The sequence below is a fragment of the Lasioglossum baleicum genome, chromosome 2, assembly GCF_051020765.1.
Source record: "Lasioglossum baleicum chromosome 2, iyLasBale1, whole genome shotgun sequence".
In the NCBI taxonomy this organism is placed as follows: Eukaryota; Metazoa; Arthropoda; class Insecta; order Hymenoptera; family Halictidae; genus Lasioglossum; species Lasioglossum baleicum.
Genome location: NC_134930.1, coordinates 10,537,822 through 10,561,242, shown reverse-complemented (window position 1 = coordinate 10,561,242; position 23,421 = coordinate 10,537,822). Strand labels below are relative to the sequence as shown.

General features: G+C 35.3%; 2 protein-coding genes across 3 annotated transcripts; both read right to left on the bottom strand.

Moving 5' to 3' along the window:
• Positions 1-676: 676 nt before the first annotated feature.
• On the bottom strand, positions 677-14,421 carry LOC143216284 (ionotropic receptor 75a-like). The gene is made up of 10 exons (XM_076439190.1): positions 11,907-14,421; positions 11,084-11,508; positions 10,684-10,992; positions 7,816-7,943; positions 6,947-7,108; positions 5,973-6,187; positions 5,684-5,898; positions 3,075-3,343; positions 930-1,139; positions 677-815 (listed from the first exon to the last, which is right to left on the bottom strand). The coding sequence occupies exons 1-10, from the start codon at positions 12,070-12,072 to the stop codon at positions 680-682; spliced, it is 2,235 nt and encodes a 744-aa protein (XP_076295305.1). The 5' UTR covers positions 12,073-14,421; the 3' UTR covers positions 677-679.
• Positions 14,422-14,551: 130 nt separating this feature from the next.
• Positions 14,552-22,792, bottom strand: LOC143215616 (pancreatic triacylglycerol lipase). Of its 2 annotated transcripts, none has more exons than XM_076437906.1 (7): positions 22,458-22,792; positions 21,794-21,893; positions 19,206-19,354; positions 17,785-17,976; positions 16,856-17,062; positions 14,980-15,136; positions 14,552-14,900 (listed from the first exon to the last, which is right to left on the bottom strand). In XM_076437906.1, exons 1-7 carry the CDS (start codon positions 22,504-22,506, stop codon positions 14,843-14,845), a joined length of 912 nt encoding a protein of 303 aa, XP_076294021.1. In that variant the 5' UTR covers positions 22,507-22,792; the 3' UTR covers positions 14,552-14,842. The 2 variants fall into 2 exon arrangements, with proteins under 2 accessions (XP_076294021.1, XP_076294015.1); XM_076437900.1 differs by having other exon boundaries at positions 17,785-18,030; positions 22,458-22,745.
• Between the last annotated feature and the right edge of the window lie 629 nt (positions 22,793-23,421).

Below are 23,421 nucleotides of genomic sequence, written 5' to 3'. Positions count from 1 at the left end.
TGTATCGTTTTGTACAAGAGGAGAATTTAAATTAAAATTAATTTAAACTTCAATATTTTTCATACCCTTCCGATTTTTACAATTAATTTTTTCGCACTTTCAGTCTGAACAAACGTTTACAGATGATCACATAAGGGCGAAATGCCCTGGCAAGGCTGAAAATCTGCGACTTTCACCCTTAAGCTCTCATCTTTAAACATATGTAGCCCATTGCAATAATGACCGATTTCGATATTTTCAGTATGCATATGTTACCGAAATCTATAAAACTCATTTTTTAAATTATCGTTACAGGCTCAGATAAAAAAGTTGACAAAACATCATTTTTTTAATTTTGTATGATTCCTACCAATTGCAATCTTAATAAATTTTTGTTTACTTTTTCTCTAGCGAACTAGTCGGTCTAAGATCTTAACAAAATTTAAGTCCTTTGGACCAATTTTTAAAAAGTTATGCGATTTTTAAGAGTGTCCACTTAATATTGCCGCTGACTGTATATCTATCTTATAATTATACTGGGTGTTTTTTTCTTTTGCACAGTAGTGTAATGTTTTAGTAGAATTTCGATTAATTTCATCTCACTTTCAACCTGATGAAACAATTTCTAAGACGAGGAAAGTTTGTGTTTACAGTTTACACTATATGTGTGAATTTAACATGCAATTTCTAAAACCACGTTTTAAGATATCTGCGAACTCGTCGAGTCTCTGAATAGATTGAAATTCCTCAGTGTTTGCATATTGATATCTCGCAGCGAGGGTATATACAAATTCTTGTCGATTAAATGTCTTCCTTCTATCATAGCGCCTAGAAATCTGAAAAATGATATATCACTTTTTATTTCGTGAGTAGTAAAAATTATAGTTTGCGATGTTTCAGTCTGTTCTAGAGGTCTGTATTATCAGCGTTTTATCTGGTTTTTCAATTACCGAGAATGCAAGCAGCAGTAAACCAAATTTTCTATGACGCAAATAAGAATGGCGAATCCGACGGCGATACACAAAAAGACAAAAACAGGAGCTGCTTCGTGGATCGATAGTGGTTCGGCGATAAGCAGGTTACTGGGGCAGAATGGTTGTCTCGCTGACCATCGTTTTAATTCGCGCTTTTGGATTCCGACGTTTCTGATCTTCGTCAATCTGCGCAGGAAAATGTTTCGGTAAACTTGTCGGAACGTTACTTCCTCTCGGATTTTGATCAAATTGAAATATGCAATATGAAGCTCATAATTCGAAACAACTGTTCCTTTTGGAAATACTTATATGGCGGTCTCTTTTAGTTTCCGAGATATTCGCAAACGAATGCCCTAAGCCTGGATAGCATTTTTTGCTACCTTTAATTGTATCAGTTCAGATAAACAAAAATAATTTCGAAGTTTTAACATAAAATTCAGATTTTTCGAAGTAATTTAAAATCCAAAAATCATTGTTTAGATTACTATTTTAATTATATTAACAAGAATAATTCTAACCTATAGTTGGACATAGAGAGAGAGAGAGAGTAAATCCAATCTAAGCTAGTACCTGGACAGAAGTAAAGCCTATACCGGGACAAATTGAATTTACATATAATTATATCTATATATAACATTGAACTTTATTAAATCATTAACGATTTACATATCAAAATATCATTATATTAAATTCTATCCTGTTTAATCTTCATTTTTTGTTGTAAAGCAAGCATTTCAAGAGACAATACATACTTCTTTCTCCATATTTTCTAATTGAGTGCATATTAATTTCGCTTTCTCTTCTTTATTTTCATTAGTTGCTTTAGACCTTATTTTTTAGATTTATCATTGATTTTTAACGTACTATCTTCAATTTGTTGTAATAATTTTAATTTTTCTTGTTCTTTTTCTTTTTTTAATTTTGTTCCTCTCTTTTTACAAGCTAATAGACATTTAGTTAGATAATTTGCCATTTAAGTGTAAAAACGAGTTGATTTTAGTCGCAAACACGTGTCCAAGGCGTATGCAAATCGAGTAGAAGCTTATAGTTGGACAGCTACTGCCATCGCTTCCAAGTACATATAGAGTACTTATGTATATTTTAAAACAGTTATTAACTTCGACATCTAATATTTGAATTAATAATTATTATTTAAGTTTCATCTGATTGCCAATTTATTTTAAAATATCAATATTATTATGCGTGATACTGAGTTTTTGCCTAAGGGCTTAAATTATATCTGGTTTTTGCTAATAAAAGTTCAAACTATAAATGTGCACATGATACGCATGAAAATAGACTATTTTGTATACTGTTTTCAGATAAACTTTCAATTTATTTTTAAATTTCAATTGATGTCTTAATCAAATAATATTCACAGCTACTTAATCTCTTAATTATTGGTTTTACTATAAAAATTCAATGGTTCAGATTTAGGCATCACTTTTGGCTTGTCCGCACTTAGGGCATTTCACCTTTCTCTGAATGACCGAATTTTTTCTTTATGGCAGTGCCCTTTTCTGCACCTCCTCCCAGAAACACCTAACACGAACTCACTCGGAAAATTAGTTCAATGACAACAAAGAACAAGAAAGTAACTCGAGCTTTTAGCCATCGTGGATGGTTAAGTTGATAGTTTTCATAATTTTTCGATTTTAAGTTTATTTCAGAGTGAGTTGTATTAGGTCTGCCGTAAATAACAAATGTGGTCATTGAAAATATGCGAACATATACATGACGCTGTACATAGCTACAAGCATTGTGCGACAGTGTGCGCCAGTTGTTGCGTTATGTCTTCGTCGAAAACAAGGTCAAGTGTTATTACATGCCACTTTAAGTGGCAAACAACTTTAAGAAACTATTTGTGCGAATATCTCGTAAACTAAAGCCGACCAAAGGAAAATACTTCCAAAGGAAAAAGTTGTTCAGAATAAGAGGAGGTAACACTTCGACAAGTCTACCAATGTTTCTTTTGTTAGTCGTCAGACTATATTAGTGTTCTGAACAAGTCATTGACGAATTTATTACGATGACGCGGTACGTGTTACTTTTAAAAAATGGAAACTGCATTTATGCAGATTTTGTGCAAGTTTTATCATTACGTATTTTATCAGTACGTACCCTATTTTCAATAACTTGGTGAAAGGACTCCTGTGTCTCGCGTAGAACGCCAAGTTCGTATTTAGCAGATGAACCTCGGTGAGTTCGCAGATACTTCGATCGTTGAACGTATGCTCGATGTAAGGATAAGCGGAATCAACCATCGCATGATAAGCCAAAGTTCCTTTGGCCACCCCATCGAGTCCTTCCTCTAATGGAAGATACCTGTTGTACTCGGGTATCTTCGACCAACAATTCTGATAGAAGTATCGGACATCCGCATCCGGTACCTAATGTGTCAAAACATTGAATGCATTTTTATTATTCACGTGAATACAAATTCTATTGCGAAAACGCAAAAAGAGAGAAGCTTCTGGCCAGGTTTTGGAAATGTAGGGCTTGATGACGTTATTCTTGACTTCGCCAGTGGCGTCAGCTTGTCGAGTTTTCTCCCAAATTACATTTTAGGGGCGGTGCCAAGTTCGAAAACAACCCTGACTTTTATTGGTCATGGTCATTGCCCCACCAACCTACTATTTTACCCTGGGGGGAGTTTTTCTCGTACGAATACTCTTATAATTACTGCTTCTTAAGGCAGCAGACTCGTTTCCAGAATTGCAAGTGTGCGGGATGCGCGTTCTCATGTCTCGATAATACAAAACATTTTATAAAAAAAATTAAACCGACTTCGAAACGCACTAAAAAACTGTACTAAAAAGTACGAAATAATTTCCATTTAATTTATATGAATATACACCAACTGGCAATATAAAACAAAAATGCACTAAAAGGTATGAAATAATTTCCTTTTGATTTGTATGAATACACACCTGTTTAAAATTGATTAAAATAAAATATTAAATACAATACAATCTTTTCGGAGACAGCGCAAAATTGGAAATTTTCCAAATGACATGTTGCTGATTTGTTGCTGAGAAAAAAAGCGAAAAAAGGGCACATACAGATCGAATTGAGTAACCTCCTTTTTCGAAGTCAGTTAGAAATGGGATTTCTCAGTAAGGTGGAGTGGGGTAAGTGGGGCCTGGTTTTTGCAAAGTTGGACTTTAAACTGATGTATTTTCAGTCTGGTATGTAAAAAATACTGATGAATCAGTATTATGTAGGATTCTAATTTTACTTGAAAATTAGCATTTTGATAGGATATTGTACAAAGTGTCAACCCGAAAATGGGGCAAGAGCGTCTCTGAGAGTTAAAAATGCTTTCAAACCTTGTTTCAAGTGCTGCGGGACAAGAAAAGAATGATTGATTATATTGTTTAGTTTTATAGTTACCCATTTTAAACTTTTATGCTGAAATATGAAAGGGGGGATACAGTGATATTAAAAACAAAGTTTAAAAATGCTTTCGAACATATTGTTTCAAGAGTGCTATGGGGCAAGAAAAGAATTATTATCAAACCTGCTACAAAATGCTTTTTATTGCTTTAAATATATTGTTTAGTTTTATAGTTACCCATACAGTACGCAGTTACCCCACCGTGATAGTACGCACTTGCCCCGTGTAGTAATATTTACGGGCAAGTGTATCTTACAATTAGTGTTTTCCTCAATAAATTAAAAAAAATACAATAAAAACGGTCTATTTCATATAAACCTACATCAATATTTGTTGTACTTACCTATAATAACAACACAGAATATACATATTAATAACTTGTAAACTATTGCACATTTAGGGTAACCTCAAAGTTGTACGTGTACCTCACACGTGACTGGTTGGCATTGGTTGATTAAGCGAGGAAAATACCTTTATTCAAATTCCTTTATGCAACATGTAGCTATGAAAATAGTTGTATACTTCAGAATAATGCAAATTACGCCCAGTACACGAAAAAATAGGACTTTCAAGGGCGATAGCGTACAGTTTTTTACTTAAAAACCCCATTTTTTTTGTTATTGAGAAATGAGAACGTGATCCCGCACCCTTGCAATCATGGAAAAACGAGTTTACTCCCTTAAACCAGTTCAGGGATTATTAATTTATTGTTCGAGGCTGTACCACATCGTGGTCATCACGCTTTTCGTCTGTGATGGCATAGCAAATTCTGTTTATCCAAGGCCACATGACTTTCTTGGATGACTGTCCTTCCCTTAGCTATGACTAACGGAGTGTGGTCATCATTATAAATAATATTTTAGAGAATTACGTGTCCGGTACTCTTGGAGCCCATCCCCTACACTATAATCTGCGTTGTGACTCGCCAACAACTCAGTTTCCACTAACTCTGTACAATTGTCGAAAAAATCGTTGTGTACGAATCACGTCATAGTTGCCGCCAATAGCAAAATGGCTCGCGATGATGTTACTCATAGTAGACATATGTATAGCGTTAATCAAACATGATTATGGGGCTCTTTTAAACCATCAAGTGCTTCTAAGGCGTGGCACTGGTTTGATAATGCACTTTTCTTTTAGAAATCGATAAAGCACTATTAGATATCATAAAACCGTAATCTGATTTCACAATAAGCTTGATTTCGAACCTAACTTCATAGAAAACGTTCACAAGTCTTCCTACAAGTTAGCAGAAACTGACATCTATAATGAAGAAAATAAATCGTGCATCTAAAAAAAATATGGCGTGAACGATAACATTGAAATGTACTACCTGAAGAAAAGAGCGAACATAAGGCGTAGGTTCCACCGCCAGTTTCATACCGCTTTTGGCTAAACTAATTAGCGAATCGTTCATTTTTTCACCTTTGTTCTTCAGCCGATTCGATACGACACTGGCCGAGTAATAATTCAAAATGATCGTGCTGAATAATAAAATCTGCAAGAACGCTATACGAGCTGCGCAACGAGTCGGCACGAATGCAGAACCTGTACGAAACAAATTTTTATTTGAGAAGTCAACAAATTCTCACGAACGGCATTCGTTTCGAACGATTCTCTACCTTGTTGCGACAGAGCGCCTATTGTTAGCAAAACAGAGAGTCCGTAATTATCTGCAGGCTCGCGGACACCCTCCAGTCTTATAAAAATGATTAAAATCGACATTACGATCACTATCATCGATAAGACTCCGTACCATACTTTCACGGACAAAGGTTTCAGAAATTGGGCCGGTTTTATCTTCGTCGAGGAAATTGTACGAAACATGAAACACGACCTGTGGCAAATAACATTTACACCGTTGATAATAATTGAACGCTGTGTATGTACAGTACTCCTACTAACATTCATATTTACTTCAATGTTGAATAACTCGAATAAAAAGAATCGCACGATATTCAACAACCACGCAATTTACACAGGAAAGATAGCCCAGGTTTTAAGGTTCAAACTTCGTCAGTATATTCTATGCCATTCTATGGCATTAAATAAGAAAAAATGTTAGGTAAACATAGGTCACATAGAGCTTTATTAGAAAGTTATAACAAAAATACGGAATTCAAGTATTATAGGAATAGTAACCGACTTGCTTACTAATAGCTATTACTGGCGGAAATTACTTTCAATCTTAGGTGATATCAGTAGAACACAGAGCTTACATAAGTACTGAATGTAAACATTGCTGATCTATTCGAGCCAATGCTCGCAGTGTAACACAGCAAGTCTGTTACTATTCCTATATTACTTGCATTCCGTATTTTTGTTATAACTTTTTAATAAAGCTCTATGTGACCTATGTTTACCTAACATTTTTTCTTATTTAATGCCATAGAATGGCATAGAAAATATACTGACGAAGTTTGAACCTTAAAACCTGGGACACCCTGTATATTAAATCCGTCGAAATACTGGAATTTATTTAAAAAATTGGTACTGTGAAATAGCGTCAGTGAAGTAAAGAATCAGTTCGTTTCAATCGTACGTTCTACAACTTAAAATGGTTACCAAGAAAAGCAAAATAATAGCGGTAGCATACCGAATTGGCCAGACTGGTCCAATAATGTCGCCATTATTCAATCGGTCAACCTTCATTGCGACTGGACTGGTCGACAAATCGATAGTCTTCTTTTTGAAAGCTTCGAAAACAGGGCCAGAATGGTCAAATCTACGCTGCGCAGTTATTTGGATGACGTTCATGCTGGAAAACACGAACTACAGAGTAAGAACACGCCCTCAGATCGTAGTTGGGCATTATTTAGATAAAACATTATTTAAATAACTATTCGGATAAAACATACTTTATATCTTTATTCGTTATTCGAAGGTTCTAACGAAAAAAGTATCTTTATTCGACGAGTATCGAATAAATAATTTTGTTCGACGAGAATTTATCCAACGAATGAAGATAATTGTTTATTCGAAGCTCATTTATTCGTAGCTTCGAATAAAATTTTCATCTTTTATTTTTATCTCTTTATTCGAAGGCTTAGAATAACTTTTCGACTAACTTTCGTCAGCTCGAATAAACGCGTACCGAACGTCGAGGCCCGAAGGCCCAGGCCCCAGGCCAGAGAAACCTAGGCTAGGGTCAAGTATATCGGAGTGAAACCACTACTACTTCAATTGCAAAACTTCTATATATTTTTCATTATTTTTTTTTTGTGGAACTTGCGCCAAGAAAAACTTGTTCGTGGCATTCTTCTGATGAAAGTGACACTAGACTCGATACAACTTGGATCGTATCTAGTGGTTTTATCTGTAGAGTTCTGAGGCTCACACATATCAGTTTTTGTAAGATTGTACAAGACCGAATCATCAAAGATCAATATGACTATCAAATGTTTATTTTTTTGTAATTAGAAATTTAGATCTCCTGCAAATTCGTGAAAGATTTTCCATATTTACGTAAAATTGTAGAGAGACGATAGATGCCACAGGAGCACATATAGAAACTTCGATCGGCCATATTTGGCTTTCATGCTGTACTCCAGCATCATTTCGTGCAGCGACTGATTTTCGGGTTTGAAATTCATCTATAAAATTTATGTAAATTATACACGTGCACAATATTACAATGATTAATTCTTTACTAATTTTAATAACTGACATAGGTTTTGCACTCCAAATTCACCCTTTTGCAAGTCAAATTCATCCTTATGCAAGTCAAATTAACCTTTTTGTAAATCACTTTCACCCTCTTGTAAATCAGATTCAACCTTTTGCAAATCAATTGTACAAATCAACCCATTAAGAATATTTAAAATTAATTACACTTGAAAGCATCTCCCTTGAGTTCAGAAGAAGTCTCCATGTAAGGAGGGTACAGCGAATTTCTGTGTTATATTAGACACACATAAACAGTGTAATTACTGCAAGGGAAACACAAGACTCAATACTCAATACACTTCAATAAATACATACAGTGACTCCCATTAATATTCGGACGCTCTAAAAAACGCGATAATCTTTTTAATATTGGACTATACGATTCAAACTTTTTTCGAAAGCTAGAGTTCACTTAGTTCACTACAGAATGTGAAAAGAAATTTTTTCGAAAATTGCAGTTGGTCGGAATTGTAGAGAAAATACTAAAAGATCCATTTTACAACTTTTTTATATGGGCCTATATTGAAATTTTAGAAAATACGTTTTGTAGATCTGTTTCAATTAAACATATCCTGAAAATTTCGTCAAAATCGGTATTCGTTGCAATGAGTTACAACCGTTTAAAGATGGTAAAAATTGCAGATTTTCACGATTTTCAACCTATAACAGCAGTAAATCTAAGAATTCTTACATCTTTCAATGACTGTCATTTTTCCCCGCATCAACCGATTTCGATGAAACTTTCGCAATGCATATAACCCACACAGATCTACAAAACATATTTTTTAAAACTTTAATATAGGCCCGCATAAAAAAGTTGTCAAATGCAACATTTAGTATTTCCTCTACAATTCCGGTCAAATGCAATTTTTGAAAAATTTCTTTTCACATCCTGTAGCAAACTAATTGCTCTAGCGTTCCAAAAAAGTTCAAATCGCATAGTCCAATATTTAAAAAGTTACGGTGTTTTTAAGAGTGTCCGAATATTAGTGGGAGTCACTGTATGTAACTTTCACTTGTAAAATTTATTAATCAGAAAATGGCTACAATGGATATACATATCTACACACAGTTTTCATACATTGCAAATTTAATGAATTCGTAATGACTAGACTGTGGATCTTTATGCAAAATAAAAAATTTTTGCATTGATTGCAGAACACAGGAGCCAAATAAAAATTGTATTTTTGTTTTAATTATTCTATGAAGCTGAAGCTAATATATTGATGTCCTTAAATGTTTTTAACTTGTCCACTGCTTTAAATTACATGTACCCATTTTTGTCATAAATGCATAAAATCCGCAGCCTAGTAATGACTTTCCAATAAATATTTGATGTACAGCTTTGCAATAAATAAAATTTTAAATTCCTTAACAATTGATTTACATTTGCTTTGATTTTTTTTACAAAAACTTACTTTAAAATACACTCCTCAGAAGAATTAAGGGATCACTTGTGCGAATCTGGTCTAAAAATTTGAAATCAGCGTGAAAAAATCTACGTGAAATGATATATAGCATTTAAAAAACAAAATTTTCCGCGCGTGGTACTGGAGAAACCACATTTTCTTGAAATTCTACATGTTTAATGAATTTTCTCAACATTAAAGAACGTTCGTACCATAATCTGCCTATTTTTCTCATATTCTGCAAAGTTTCAGCTTTAATTTAAAAAAAATTTCATCGTTCTACCCCATTTCTATTGAAAGTTCTTTGATTTTTAATCGAGTTTGGTCCAAATTTTCCACTGTGCGCGGCTGTACATAGCATATTCGGAGGTGTCAGGCAGCCGCTGTACGTGGCCGCGCTAATTTCTGCGAAGCACTAACTTCAAACACAGCTGCCATAGGTAAAAAATTGTCGCAGCGAGTTCATGGGGTACTCAATCGAATCAGCAGAATCTCTGCTTCAATCTAACGTTCTGATCATGGTGTTACGATCATTTATCGCCGAGATATAGCGAGTTAAAGGAAAAATGGAAATTGTGCATTTTGTAAGCATATTTTCAGAAACACCTGGTATATCGAAATGTTAATGAAATTGAAAAAACAAAAGGAGTGCCTTGAAGAGAAAGAAACGCTCTTTCTATTGCTTTTTTCCACAAGATTCCACGATAATTTTTTCGCTTTTTGGAGCCAGTTAAAGTTAAAAAGCCCATATTTACTTCAATGTTGAATAACTCGAATAAAAAAAATCGCACAATATTCAACAACCACGCAATTTACACAGGAACGATGGCCCTTCCAAATGATATTAACGCGATTTATCAAAAAAATTTGTTGCTCCCCGTGTGCTGTTCCAAAGTTGCACAAAATTTTTGTTAACCGTCAGTGTTGTCTTCATCTTGCTATAATTTTGTAAAAAACCAACATAGCAACAATTTGAAACAGAGCATCTGAAACTGGAGGTTTCAGGCTTTCAAACCATTGTTTAACGATATCGATATAGCAATTTTTGGCAGAGTTATGATCACGTAAAGTGGGAGCAATTTTTCGGGTTCGCACAAGTGATCCCTTAATTCTTTTGAGGAGTGTACTTTATTTGCAAAAGGTAAAATTTGATTGACGAAAGGGTGTAATTGATTTGCAAAAAGGTGTATTTGACTTGCAAAAGGGTGAATTTGGAGTGCAAAACCTGTAATTAGTTGCACGATTAAGAACAACTCACTACAATGCCGACTCTGAGTGTCATTCCGTGCAAGTTCGATCGTCTGTCAAACTTCGATTGAGTTAGGGTAACGTCCAAACCCTTTTTGCTGTTCCAAGTTCCGAAATTTGTCACGTTCATGGATCCTCCCCGCTCTTTGCACGGGTTGTACACATCGTATAAAACATAATCTTTCGTTGTTGGTACAACGATCACGATGTCCGTCAAGATGCTGAATGTGTTGTCGTTTAACATTTCCAAGCTGTGAGTCAAATTCGTTCCAAAAATCAACCATTTGTGCATCTCACCGTACATGGAATATTTCGTTGCCTGCACAAAAATTGAATACTTTCTGTTATGTATGTCAAACGTGACGTGACAATATGGTGTTTCTAACAATCTGCAAGAACGAGACACTTACGTCAAGCAAGATTTTGTTGTAACGCTTACTGTTGCATCGAGAATCCAGAAAGACACCCAGCTGGTGATACTCGGCCCTTAAAAGTTTTCTAACGTCAATGCGCTGCGCATTTCTAGATCTCATCAGCGAAATATACGTAATGTACATGTCGTTAAACGTTCTTGCGAGCATGACGTCGTCTGCATCGTATAAAATCAAAACATCAGCACAGTAGAAGAATAGAGATACGAAATTTTTTTTATTAATATCTAATTTAAAGATGCTTTCGACGCTACCGTTTCGATCAATTAATAAATATAGCAATTTTGCAAAAAACTTTTGTTCTTTCCCAACGTTTCGGTTCCGTTTTGAACCTTTTTCAAAGGTAGAATTTGCGTTTGCTATAACAACTTTAAAGCTAAAGTTATTAGAAAGCATCTTTAAATTAGATATTCAACATTTACGATCGATAATTATGGATTATTTTTTTTAATTAACTAGTTATTAACACTTTCAATGCGTTTTTGACGATCTGAAACTCGCCCCAACGCGAATTAAAAAAATTTTTTTTTTGAAAACTATATATTACCTCTCTGGAAATCACTTTCATGAAATAAATACAATTTTTTCTCAAAAATTTTGAGCACAAATCGGCTCCGTTTGTCAGTTTAAGTCAGTTCCAGAACTGACCCGCATTGAACGTGTTAACTTGTTATTAACTAGTTTAAATTAAATAGTTTATTATCTAAAAACTGAAATTGGACTCTTGAGAAGTCTATCAAGTCGAGAAATCACGAAAATAATTACCTTCAAATAACGCAAGTGTCGTATTAATTTATTGTTCATAGTATTCGTATTTCGTACTCACTTTCCAGAGTCTCACAGGAGAAACCGACAACCCTGCTCACTTTCTTGAACGAAAAATAGTCACGTATAATCTCATTTTCGTCTACGCATAAAACGCCCGTTAATTGCGGCAGCAAAAACACAAAAATGTTCACCGGATTCATTTTGTCAATTTCGAATTAGCCTCATTAAAATCGAATGAAATAATTCTCGGAATGAGCACTGCTTGAACAACTTTTGGTCTGTCTTACACTGACATTTTTCATCGATATTGAATCGAGATTCGATAATGCATTGCCTTATTTCTTAGTCATGATCGTAATAAAATATTTCCGTACGTATTCCATAAAATATACGTGCAGCGTCTCAATAAAATATAACTGTTCTTCGTAGAATGTAACTTTTAGTATTTCCGCTGGAAAACAAGCTGCAGTAGGTATTTACAGGGTGTAGAAAAAGTAATGGTCATCCGTCATAGGGGCGTATCAACACCTGTGGATCGGTGGACATTTGTGAAAGAAACTTTACATTTTTTCACATCAACACCTTCTACTAGGGATGGGATCAAGTATCTCGCAAACAGGTTCAAACTTTGATTGATTGAATTCGAGTACTTAAAACAGAAATAATAACAGAAAAACAGAAATAATACTCCTAAGTATACTCGAACCTATGCCAGATAGTTTCCAACCTTTTACAAGTACTTTGATGTGATAATACTTGCAAGCATATATTCGAATCTTGGTCGAACAGATTTGAAACTTTTATGAATATCGTACTGGAAATTCTCTGATTTTTCTAATCGTTATTTTTTTTACCTTTAAAATCAATTATGTTGTCCTCTAATGCATAATTTAATTCAACATGTATAACTATAATTTCATAATCTATCGGAAATATTATTCTTAAATAGTTACGAATTTAATAAAGAAAGTGCTTAAAACCTATGCAGTTCTGATTTCAAAAATTCGAGTACTACTTGTGAAAGTTTCGATTCATTTCAACATCAAAGCACTTATAAGCATATTTTCGAAACTTGTAAGTACTCATTCCGAGGCTCGATATCAGTTTGTATAAAATGAACACTTTTCAAATATAATCATTGAAACATTATTGCTTTTAAGTAGTAATCGAAACCCATGAAATGAAACTTGGTTATTGAAATTGACTCGGATTTGTGAGTACATATAGAACTTGAGATCCCATTCCTATCTTCTACTACTCATCGAGAAGAGAAAAAGTTTGAAACGAACCATATGTTGCAAACAATTAGTGATTCAGATATAAGCTGTTGAAGTTTTTGCAAAATTTGATTGTGTAAAACATCTTTATCAAATATAACATTTAATTACGTCACTCTAGATGAACATAACAAACATGCTGATTGTTTACAAGCTCGTTTTGCAACAGCATTACCAATTTACAGGCACTAGAAGCTGTCATAGCTTTACACCATTATCGAATAAAGAACTGATATGCAAAACTTGCTCGTGCGATAATGGTGGCTCTGTTTTTAGTGTAATGGAATAGTTTTTCTTATATTTTTTCCATAATCCTTACGTCCACCCCACACACAATGATCCTATACATACTTCTTACCATAAACCCTCCTTATCCCTCCCCAATGGAAGAAAACCACCACCTTCTCGTGATTTTCATTGAGCAACGACACCTTTTTTGTAAAACATGTGATTCCTATAAAAACTGTATCTATAAAAGAATTTATAAAAGAAGCCATTAAAAAAGGTGTTGTTGGCCAAGAGTGGTTACTAATATTGTTCTCCAGTTATAAATAGAGTTATTTAATCGTATACAGTCTGCTGGTGTGTTCTCGAAACCAGCGGCATAGTTAACGGACCATAATAGCGGTGCGTTCGACCCGCCTCTATCTGAAACGGGGGTACACGGCGTCCTTTACCAGCTCATCGTGGTGCCAATTTTAATGATACCATCCTTTTCAAGGGCTCATTTTAAAGGGGAAACTTCAAGGAATATAACCATATTTTTTCAAAATTTAGATCACTGAGCACCATCATCGAAAAAAACGAAAAAGAAGAATTTGTTTAAATTTTTCGACATTATAAAGTTGATTTTCGAGGTTGAAAAAATTATTTTGTAATAGCCCAATCCTTTCCGAATAAAACAAAAAAAATTAGCTCAATCGGACAAACAGTGCTTGAGATAAAAATTTGTAAGTAAAGGCCCGTTTTCGCCGAAATGGGCAAAAATTGAAAACTTTGAAGGCCTGCCATTTCTAAAAAAATTCGAAACCGGCAAAATGATGACTTAAATCCCCTCTAATTTCACATGGACTACAACATACTTCATTTAGAACAAAATCGCCGATGGTGCCTGCAAAAAATGATCGATTCGCCATGGATTGACCCATTTGTGACGTTTTTCTTGTGCATGAGCGATATGGTTCCTTTCAAACTTTAATAACAATTTTCTTTGCCATAAACAATTTTGCGGCACATTATTTTTACAGATGTCATTCATTCATTCATTCATCTTCACTTTCCCGGAAATGAATAACTCATTCTCTGAACGACCTTACTGCGTCATCAATTGTGTTATCTATGTTTAAAAAATTCGAAAATGACTGTTATTTATAAAAGGATACCTCAAAGAAAGAAATCTGAATTTTTCCGAAAAAAGTAACCGATAAAACATTTATTATTCTTCTCACTTACAATGGTACAAAGACGAGGAATTAATTATTATAATTTGTACTTTCGATGGGCATGCACGCTGAGACAACGATTCCCCTTCGAGCTCGTTTAGGGGCTGTTATTTCGAATGGAACTGCTCGCGCTGCATAAATAAAAGTAACTTATAAATGACTAGTTTCGGATCGGTTTACATAGCGAAAACACGATCTCCGCTACGCTGTCGTTTCCAAGCTCCGTCTCCTTTCTCGTGGTTCTTTACTCTTCACTGTATCGCAAATGGGGGTGCGTCGTTCGTTATTAAGTAAAACTTTCCCCGCAATCTGTTCGAAGATTAACATTTTATTTTGCACAGAGATGCTCGGTGTGTATATTTATACTAAAGAAAAAATAATTGCTTACGATGTGGATGCGTCTTCACCCATCAACCCAACCGCATTGTAATCGCAACGCCCATCTTTATACTTCTCCCAGCTCTCGCAGATCCTCGCCTTGAAACCGGAAGTGCTCCCTATGCTTTCTGTCATGAACTGGTGCGCCCTTGAGTGACTGCAATAAGCTGGCGAACCATTCAACGCCAGACAATTTTCATTAAGACATACTTAATATTAGGTTGTAAAGAACGAAATGCAGGATTTTTGTTCTTTTGTTTTAATTGCAATTTTATACTAATAAATATTTACCTGGATTTAATGAGTTATATGTCATTTAAAAGCTTGTTTTACGCTCTATTTAATTATGCTTTTGAAATTTAATTTTATTCAAATTTTTATTGAACTATTTGGCTTTTATCTCAGCGATTTTATCAGCTTTCTATCAAACAGCGATTTTCGCATTATTTTTTTTCTACGAGTTCAAACTAGGCCGAAGTGCCGCTTAACAGAGTTGGGCAGTAATTAATTACATGAGTATTTAATTACATCGTCAATTACATGTGCAAAAGTGGACTATAATTACAATAAGAAAACGGTTAAATGGTCCAAAACATAAAAATTAGTGGTTTAAAAGAACAATTACACTGAAGTAATTGTTAGACTCCATTACAATTACTGTAATCGTGTTAAGTAATTGCAATTACTCCTTTCACAATTACTGTAATTGTAATTGTGATCCGCAATTACAATTATTGGTTGAGCCAAAGTTTATGTGAGTTATAACACTTTAAAAACATAGGTTTAAATCCTGCATTTCTTTCTTTACGACCTAATATATTAAGACGTGAGCATATTAGGAACTATTCAATAGGAAAGTCAATTGCTATTATTTCTATCAAACGTGTGGAAATAAGACAAAAAGTCGTAAATCATTTTTGCATTCATATCTTTGAGACAATAATTTTAGCAATCCTACAATTACTTAAATTGACGATTGCGGTTACAAAATATTAAAAATAGAAGATTTTTCCTGTCTAGAATATTTAAAAAAATGATATATCGACTTGTCAGGACACGAAATTTGAGTTCAAGAGCGATTTCTAGTGTAGTAAGCTCAGTAGAAGACTAATTGTATGTACATGTAGTTAGATAATTTTCTATTTGAGTGTAAAAAGAACGAGTTGATTTAAGGTGTGTGTACATCGAGTATAAGCTTATAGTTGGACAGCTACTGTCATCGCGTCCCAGTATGGAGTACTGATATTTCAAAACAGTTCAAAACTTGTACATCTAATATTTGAATTAATAATTATTAGACTGCGGATCTTTATGCAAAATAAAAAATGTTTGCATTGATTGCAAGAATGATATTTCAAAACAGTTCTAAACTTGGACATCTAATATTTGAATTAATAATTATTAGACTGCGGATCTTTATGCAAAATAAAAAAATGTTTGCATTGATTGCAAGACACAGGAGGCAAATAAAAATTCGTTATTAAGCTTAATTATCATATTAAACTGAAAGTAATACACTGATGTCCTTAAATCTTTGTAATATGTCCACTGCTTTCAATTGTACGTACCCATTTTTGTCATAAATGCATAAAATCCGCAGTCTAATAATTATTATTTAAGCTACGTCTGATTGACAATTTATTTTAAAATATCAATGATAATTATTTTTGCCGAATTTATTTTTAAATTTCAATCGATGTCTTAATCAAATGATATTCACACCTACTTGTAGCTAAGAGATCTCAGAATATATAAAATAATTATTTAATCTCTAAATTATTGGTTTCACTATAAAAATTCAATTGTCCAGATTTAAGCATCACTTTTGACTTGTCCACACTTAGGGCATTTCGCCTACTTAGTTGGTTTTACAACGAAAATGTTACTTGTGGTCGGCAGGAACGAGCATCCAGGTTGCGGAAACTTTCCGTTGTTGGGATAGAAGTCGGCGTGACCCAGCGGGGCCAAAAATCCAAACGCGGATCCGCTCGTGTGAATCACATCGACGAAATGCGCATCGGTCGCATCTAATCTGAATTTCGGGTCAACAATTCCAGAAATGGTCTCGAACAGAGGACTCGCCGGATCTAGGCCTATCGCGCGATATCGTCGCGTTAATTATTTCTTACATATCGTTATTACATTCGTGTTTCGTCATATTATATTTGTTGTGACTAGACTGCGAATGCTTACACAATATTACACACACAATTTCTCTAATCGAGTATTGAGAATCTGGGATAAAATAAAATAAACAATTTCCAAAAATATAGTTCGTACTAATACGAGTAGATTGGCAATTTTTATGCAAAATAAAAATTGTCTGGATTATTTGCACGCTACAGGACATGTACATTCGCTTCTTTCCTTAATAATATTAATAATTCCTTAATAATTAATTGAATATAGTACAATAGCGTCTTTAAATCCTGTAATTGTTTTCACTGTTTTGCATTCGATCTACTCACTTTTGTCATAAGTGCATAAAATTCGCAGTCTAGATATGAGTACTATGGCACAGTAAATCTATGCAAAGCATAAAAATCTATGCGAAAAATCTAAAATTATTAACTTTAAAACTCTAAGATTATTTATGTACCTCGGTTATTTAACGTTAATTAAGCAGTAAGCACGTTAGACACAACGTCTTTTATTAAATTTGAGATTCACGAGAAATATTGAGAAAGTTCAAATACCGAGGGTTAACAGTTTCGATAGGCTAACGAGAGAATATCAAATAGAAATCTTTGAAGTTCTCGCTAAAGATCTGCCATTTTAATCAGAACGAAATAAAATCATTTTCATTGAAACATACCTGTGATCCTGCCGATTCGTCCATTCAGGTAAGCACCGGCACATCCAGCCACGTGCGAACCCAAACTGTGTCCACTGATGTGAACGTCCTTGTACTCTAGATTCGACTCGCGGTTCAAGAACTCGAGAAAATTGCCGAGGAATTCGCCTACTCGACGGGTATTGTTCGCTGCCATCGGGTAGACGGCGCTAGCTAGAACACCCCAACCGACGACGATCACGTTCACGTTTTCGTGAAGCAAATACGCTGTAATTAAAAGAATGCGGCAATATTACGAAGATGATCGAACATGTTTGAGCATGTTTGAACAACATGATTTTGCAAGATGCAGTAATGTCCCATCCTAAGTCAAACGTCGGTTCTGTGTTGTGACATAGATTGGAACATGACACTATTTTTTTATGGCTTCGTCAACCGCGCCGAACGTCAAAAAAATGCCCCAAATAAGTTGGTGAAAGTCCCATAAAAAAATAATGAAAAATAAAGAAGTTTTGCGATTGGATTAGTGGTGGTTCACACTGATATACCCGACTCGGTATCGGATTACGCGGCATGTTTACACCAGAGTTGGGCAAAAATTTAACCAACGATTGACGAATACATTTCTACTTCAATCGTTAATCGCAATTAACAATTAATCTCCTAGTTTAGTCGTTAATTGCGATTAACGATTACATTCCTTTCAATTGTAAACGTCAATCGGATAATTGGTTAACTGCTGAAATTTCGAAATGAAATACGGAATCAAAACTATATGAATACTGAAAAAAAATATAAATTGGGTTTAGGTGTATTGTCATTTGGTCTATAATACAAACTCTGTTTACTTGCTTATATGTTTTTTTTTCGATGATTTCTTTTTTTAATCAACGATTGACGACTAACTTCATCAATCGAGTGGATCAGTCTCCGATTTTTCGATGATTCCTTTTTTTAATCACTAGACTGCGGATCTTTATGCAAAATAAAAATGTTCTGCATTGATTGTGAAAAAAGCAAGAGTAAACTAAACATTGATTTCATTCCTTAATGACTTTATTGCATTAAGAACAACATTACAATATTCTTTAATTTTTTATTGTTTCATATTTCATCCAGCCAATTTCTTCATAAATGCATAAAGATCCGCAGTCTATTAATCACCGATTGACGATTAACTTCATCAATCGATTGAATCAATCGTCGATTTTTCAATGATTACCTTTTACACTGCAACCTTTTACACAACTCTGGTTTACACTGCTCGGGACGACCGAGGCAGCTCGAGGTTCTCGTCCCCTCGCGGGGTATGCCCCCCAGTGGAACGTGTAGGCGAAGGGGCATAGAGCCGTATCCTTCGCCGGCCTTAGAATGGGACATTACTGTATTTCTTCTTCGCTGTCACCTCCTTCGAGCGAAGCGAAGAATAAATCTTTGCGTACCGTCTATCAGACCTCGTACCCAGGCTTCACTCCCAGTGTCGCTATACCCGTGGATGATGAACTTCGTCGGACGACTTTCATTGAAGTGGGATCCATAGAGAACCTCTGTGTTGTTTAAAGACAATTGCTCCTCGCCAAACGGATTTTCTCTATCGACATAAGGATAGTAATTATTTGTCAAGAATATCAACGAATAGATTTTCAAATTAACACATTACCGACCGTTGATTATTGCATAATTTTGAAAAATCTATGGTACATGGCTAAATACTTTTTAGTGGAACCTTCAATAGCAACAGCAATTTACATTGTGAACTAACAAGTCACCGTCAATAACGTCATCTAATAGTTTCATTTAAGATCGCAATGTAAAAGCAAATTTCTGTCCTTTCTTTTGGTACAGCACAATTATCGAAAATCCTATTAATAGGCTTCCGGTAGGTAAAGTTATAGCTTTCTGTAGAAAATTTTTATTTCGCACAAAGATCCGCGCTCCAATGATTAACGTAAGGGTTAAATTATAGTTGGATCGGGATCCCTAACGTTTTCAATGTTCCGAATTTTAAAAAAAGCCGAAAAATTAAAATGCAAAATTAGATTGTATAGATTTTTAAGATCCTCAAACATGACTACATCCGACTGCAGCTTCGGGTACCCAAACATTGCAAACTTTCGGGATTCCGACTCGATCCGACTATAATTTCGAATTTCGGATACCCACACACCCCTGACTCCGCAGACATTTTCGTTCGAGAATAATCCCCCATTTGCCTAATCTATAAAACGAAGTTCGAATGCGTGTTTAAGCACGGACCTCCAACGCAAACAATGTGGTATCTCGTTTCTCCGCCGGTTCTCCGATCGGCGCGATCGGCGAAGAGATCGACGAGAACAACAAAAACGAAAAAGTAGGCGCGGTCGCAGATATTCACGCGTCGACAATAGTCAGTCGAGCGTCAGAGCTAAAAATAGAATTCGCCGGCTGATTGCACGTATCGTTAAAAAATTGATGCATCGTTTACGAACGCGAACGATAAAAGCTTTCCCGCAATAGCAACAAAATTCGCGGCTCGTTGCCAAGGAGGAACGCGAATTTTCTTCAGCGTTACACGAACGCTCTACCTCCACCTGTTGCATTCTCACTGTAAAGGTACTTGTTTATCTGAGTGTTTCTGTCGATAGTTGCTCTCGAGAGTACTCTCAATTATCATCAATCCATTTGAGAGTACTTCAGAAATTTGTTGCTCTCCGAGATTCACGTGAGACTCAATTCTCGGAAAGTCCTCTCAGGTATGCGGCCATTTGAATTTCGCGTGTGTAGCTCTCAGATGAATTTCTATTGTTATGAGAATACTCGCGTGAAAAGAATGGATGCGCCAAAGTTAGCTGCAATTGTTGCAATATCTTTAACGCTTTGCACTCGGAGTTATTTTAACTCGAAAATTAAACATTTCTTCCGACCTACAATATTTCCATTTCCTACGATTTTTCAAATTTTATGGATACAAAATTTGTATAATACCTCACACAATACCTAAATGTTTAGTAATTGATTAGATACCGACACATTTAATAATGTAAACAATATTTTGAATAATGGTACAGCAATTTTTAGTGGCGCCTCTTTCAGAATCGTCATTCAAGTGCTGAGGGTTAATAAGAAAACAAAAATATTTCAAAAGGAAAAAATGCTGGAGTAAACCATAGTGCTTGCGGTCGGACCGAACTAATGAGTATATTGTACAAATAATACTGCTCTTGGAGTCTAATATAATAATAATTTGGTTAATTAATTTTTTATCTCTGAATATATATATATATATAGCGTTCGCATAGCTGATAGTTGCTCGCCGTGGAAAAAATTGAACGTGTCCATTTGCGAATTTCAACTTACTGTTCGCGCTCCGAGAGTTTTTCGTGCAGCTCTCCACTAGCACTCTCAACGCCGTGTACTTACATTGACGAATTTGACTCTCGAGAGTAAGTCGCGATAGTTTTACTCTGAGATGGACACGTACCTAACGGGGGTAGACTCGCTTTTCCAGGATTGCAAGAGTGCAGAATGCGCGTACTCATTTCTCGATTACACAAAGTTGACGTTTTTCAGTAGTCAAAAACGCTAGATAAAAAATCGATTTAGGCCGCGATCGCCCTCAAAAGTCCTATTTTTTCGTTTACATGGCGTAATTTGCATTATTCGAAAGCATACAGCTGCGGATATAGCTATTTCCATAAAGCTGCGACAGCTACATGCTTTCGAATAATGAAAATTACGCCTCGTAAACGTAAAAATAGGGCTTTTGAGGACGATTGCGGCCCAGATCGATCTTTTATCTAGCGCTTTTGACTACTGAGAAACTCCATCTTTGCATTATCGAGAAGTGAGAACACTGATGATGAGTTCCAGAGTTTCCGAATCATCCGCATCATCTGAACACGTCCCGGAGCTCATTTAAATCCCGAGTACAATCTCGCAAAATCATGGTTTCTTATTATTAAATATTTTGTGTGATGGATATCAACAGGAGCCGCAGCTCCGTAAACTTTAGACACAATTGAACAATTAGAATGCACAATACCGCACATACCTAGTATACAAATTGAACGTAGCCGGTTCCCATATAGTCTTAAACACGGACTTGATGTTTTCCACACCGTTCAGCAGCGTGTTCTGCGGATACGCGTCAGCTGGAATTACAAGACAAAATAGGTAAAATATCGACGGACTCTGCATGCCGACAGTAACGAATTTTAAACTAAAGGATTCCTGTTCCTAACAATGTAACCATAAACTTTGTCTGTTAAATAAATGTACGAAAATCACGTGATGGATTGACATGATGGAAAAATGTATGGATCACACGAATTAATTCTAATGTACAGCTAATAAATTTCACGTAATCTTGTTTCATCATTGGTGGTCAAAACATAATGAATTAGTGGAATTAATACGAATGCAGTGATATCTAAGAATCCCATTCTTTTATTTTAGGATCACCGATCGCGTTCACTTATTAATGATTCCATTTATCTAGGTAGAAGCCCTAGCATTCTACGATACATTAAAAAAAAGCTGCACCCGCGTTTAATTTAAAAGGATTGCTTCTTCAATGAACACTATCGAAATCATCGAGCAGAAGAAACAGCTTGCTGTCTAAAAGTTTGATCAAAAGAGTCGTTCCTAGGTTAGGAAAGGAAGAGGTCTCGGTGATGGGTACAGGATTCGAATAACGTTTTGTCTACTGACTATACCTGATGCGAGAAGAATCGTCAGAAGGATGAGGGTCTCGATTGGTGGCATGTCTCTCCTCGTAATACTACCCGACGTTGCACTGGATTACTACTGCGGAACGAACCACCATTCATCCTACGTGATTCCTCTTCTCTCGATGACCCGATAAACCCAGAGCAGCGTTCATTTGCTGAATTAATTACTCTAGTCGCTCTGTCGAGAGCATCGAGAGTTTCACCCCACCGGGAGGGCTCGCCGCTCCTCGCTCATTGCCATTCGTTCTTATAAAGTCTGACTTTAACGTCGTAGCCCCATGCTTTCAGAGAAATTCGAAGGGGACAATTGACATTTAGTCGTCACAGCGCGTCCTCGAATGGGCAACAAATAGAAACATCAACTTCTTTGGCAATAAAAAAGAACTATGCAAGCGGGATTGGAAATACATACACTTATATACTCGAATTAACATTTGAACGCTCTAAAAAAGACAATTTTTTTATTTTTTGGGGAGCTAGAGCAATTAGTTTACTAGAGGATGAGACAAGAAATTTTTTAAAAAATTGCAATTGATCGAAAGTGTAGAAGAAATACTAAAAGTTGCATTTCACAACTTTTTTTATTTCAGAATATGTTTAATTGGCACAAATCAACAAAACGTATTTCAGAGGAGGTAGCATCGACAAGTTTACCATAAAAAATGCTATAACACTAACAAGTGCATCGTTTCATTAAGTTTAATAGTCGATAGGCATAAAAAAAGAGTTTAGAAGATAAAGGATCAATCTAGGGCGCAATCGCTCTCAGAAGTCCAATTTTTACGTTTAAAAAGCGTAATTGGCATTATTGGGCAGCATGTAGCTGTCGCTGCTTATTTATTAAAATATATAGCTATACATGGGCAGCTGTATATGCTTCCAAATAATTCAAATTACGCTGCCGGATAATGCAAATTATTCTTACTTACGTATTGTATTACGGTTTTTA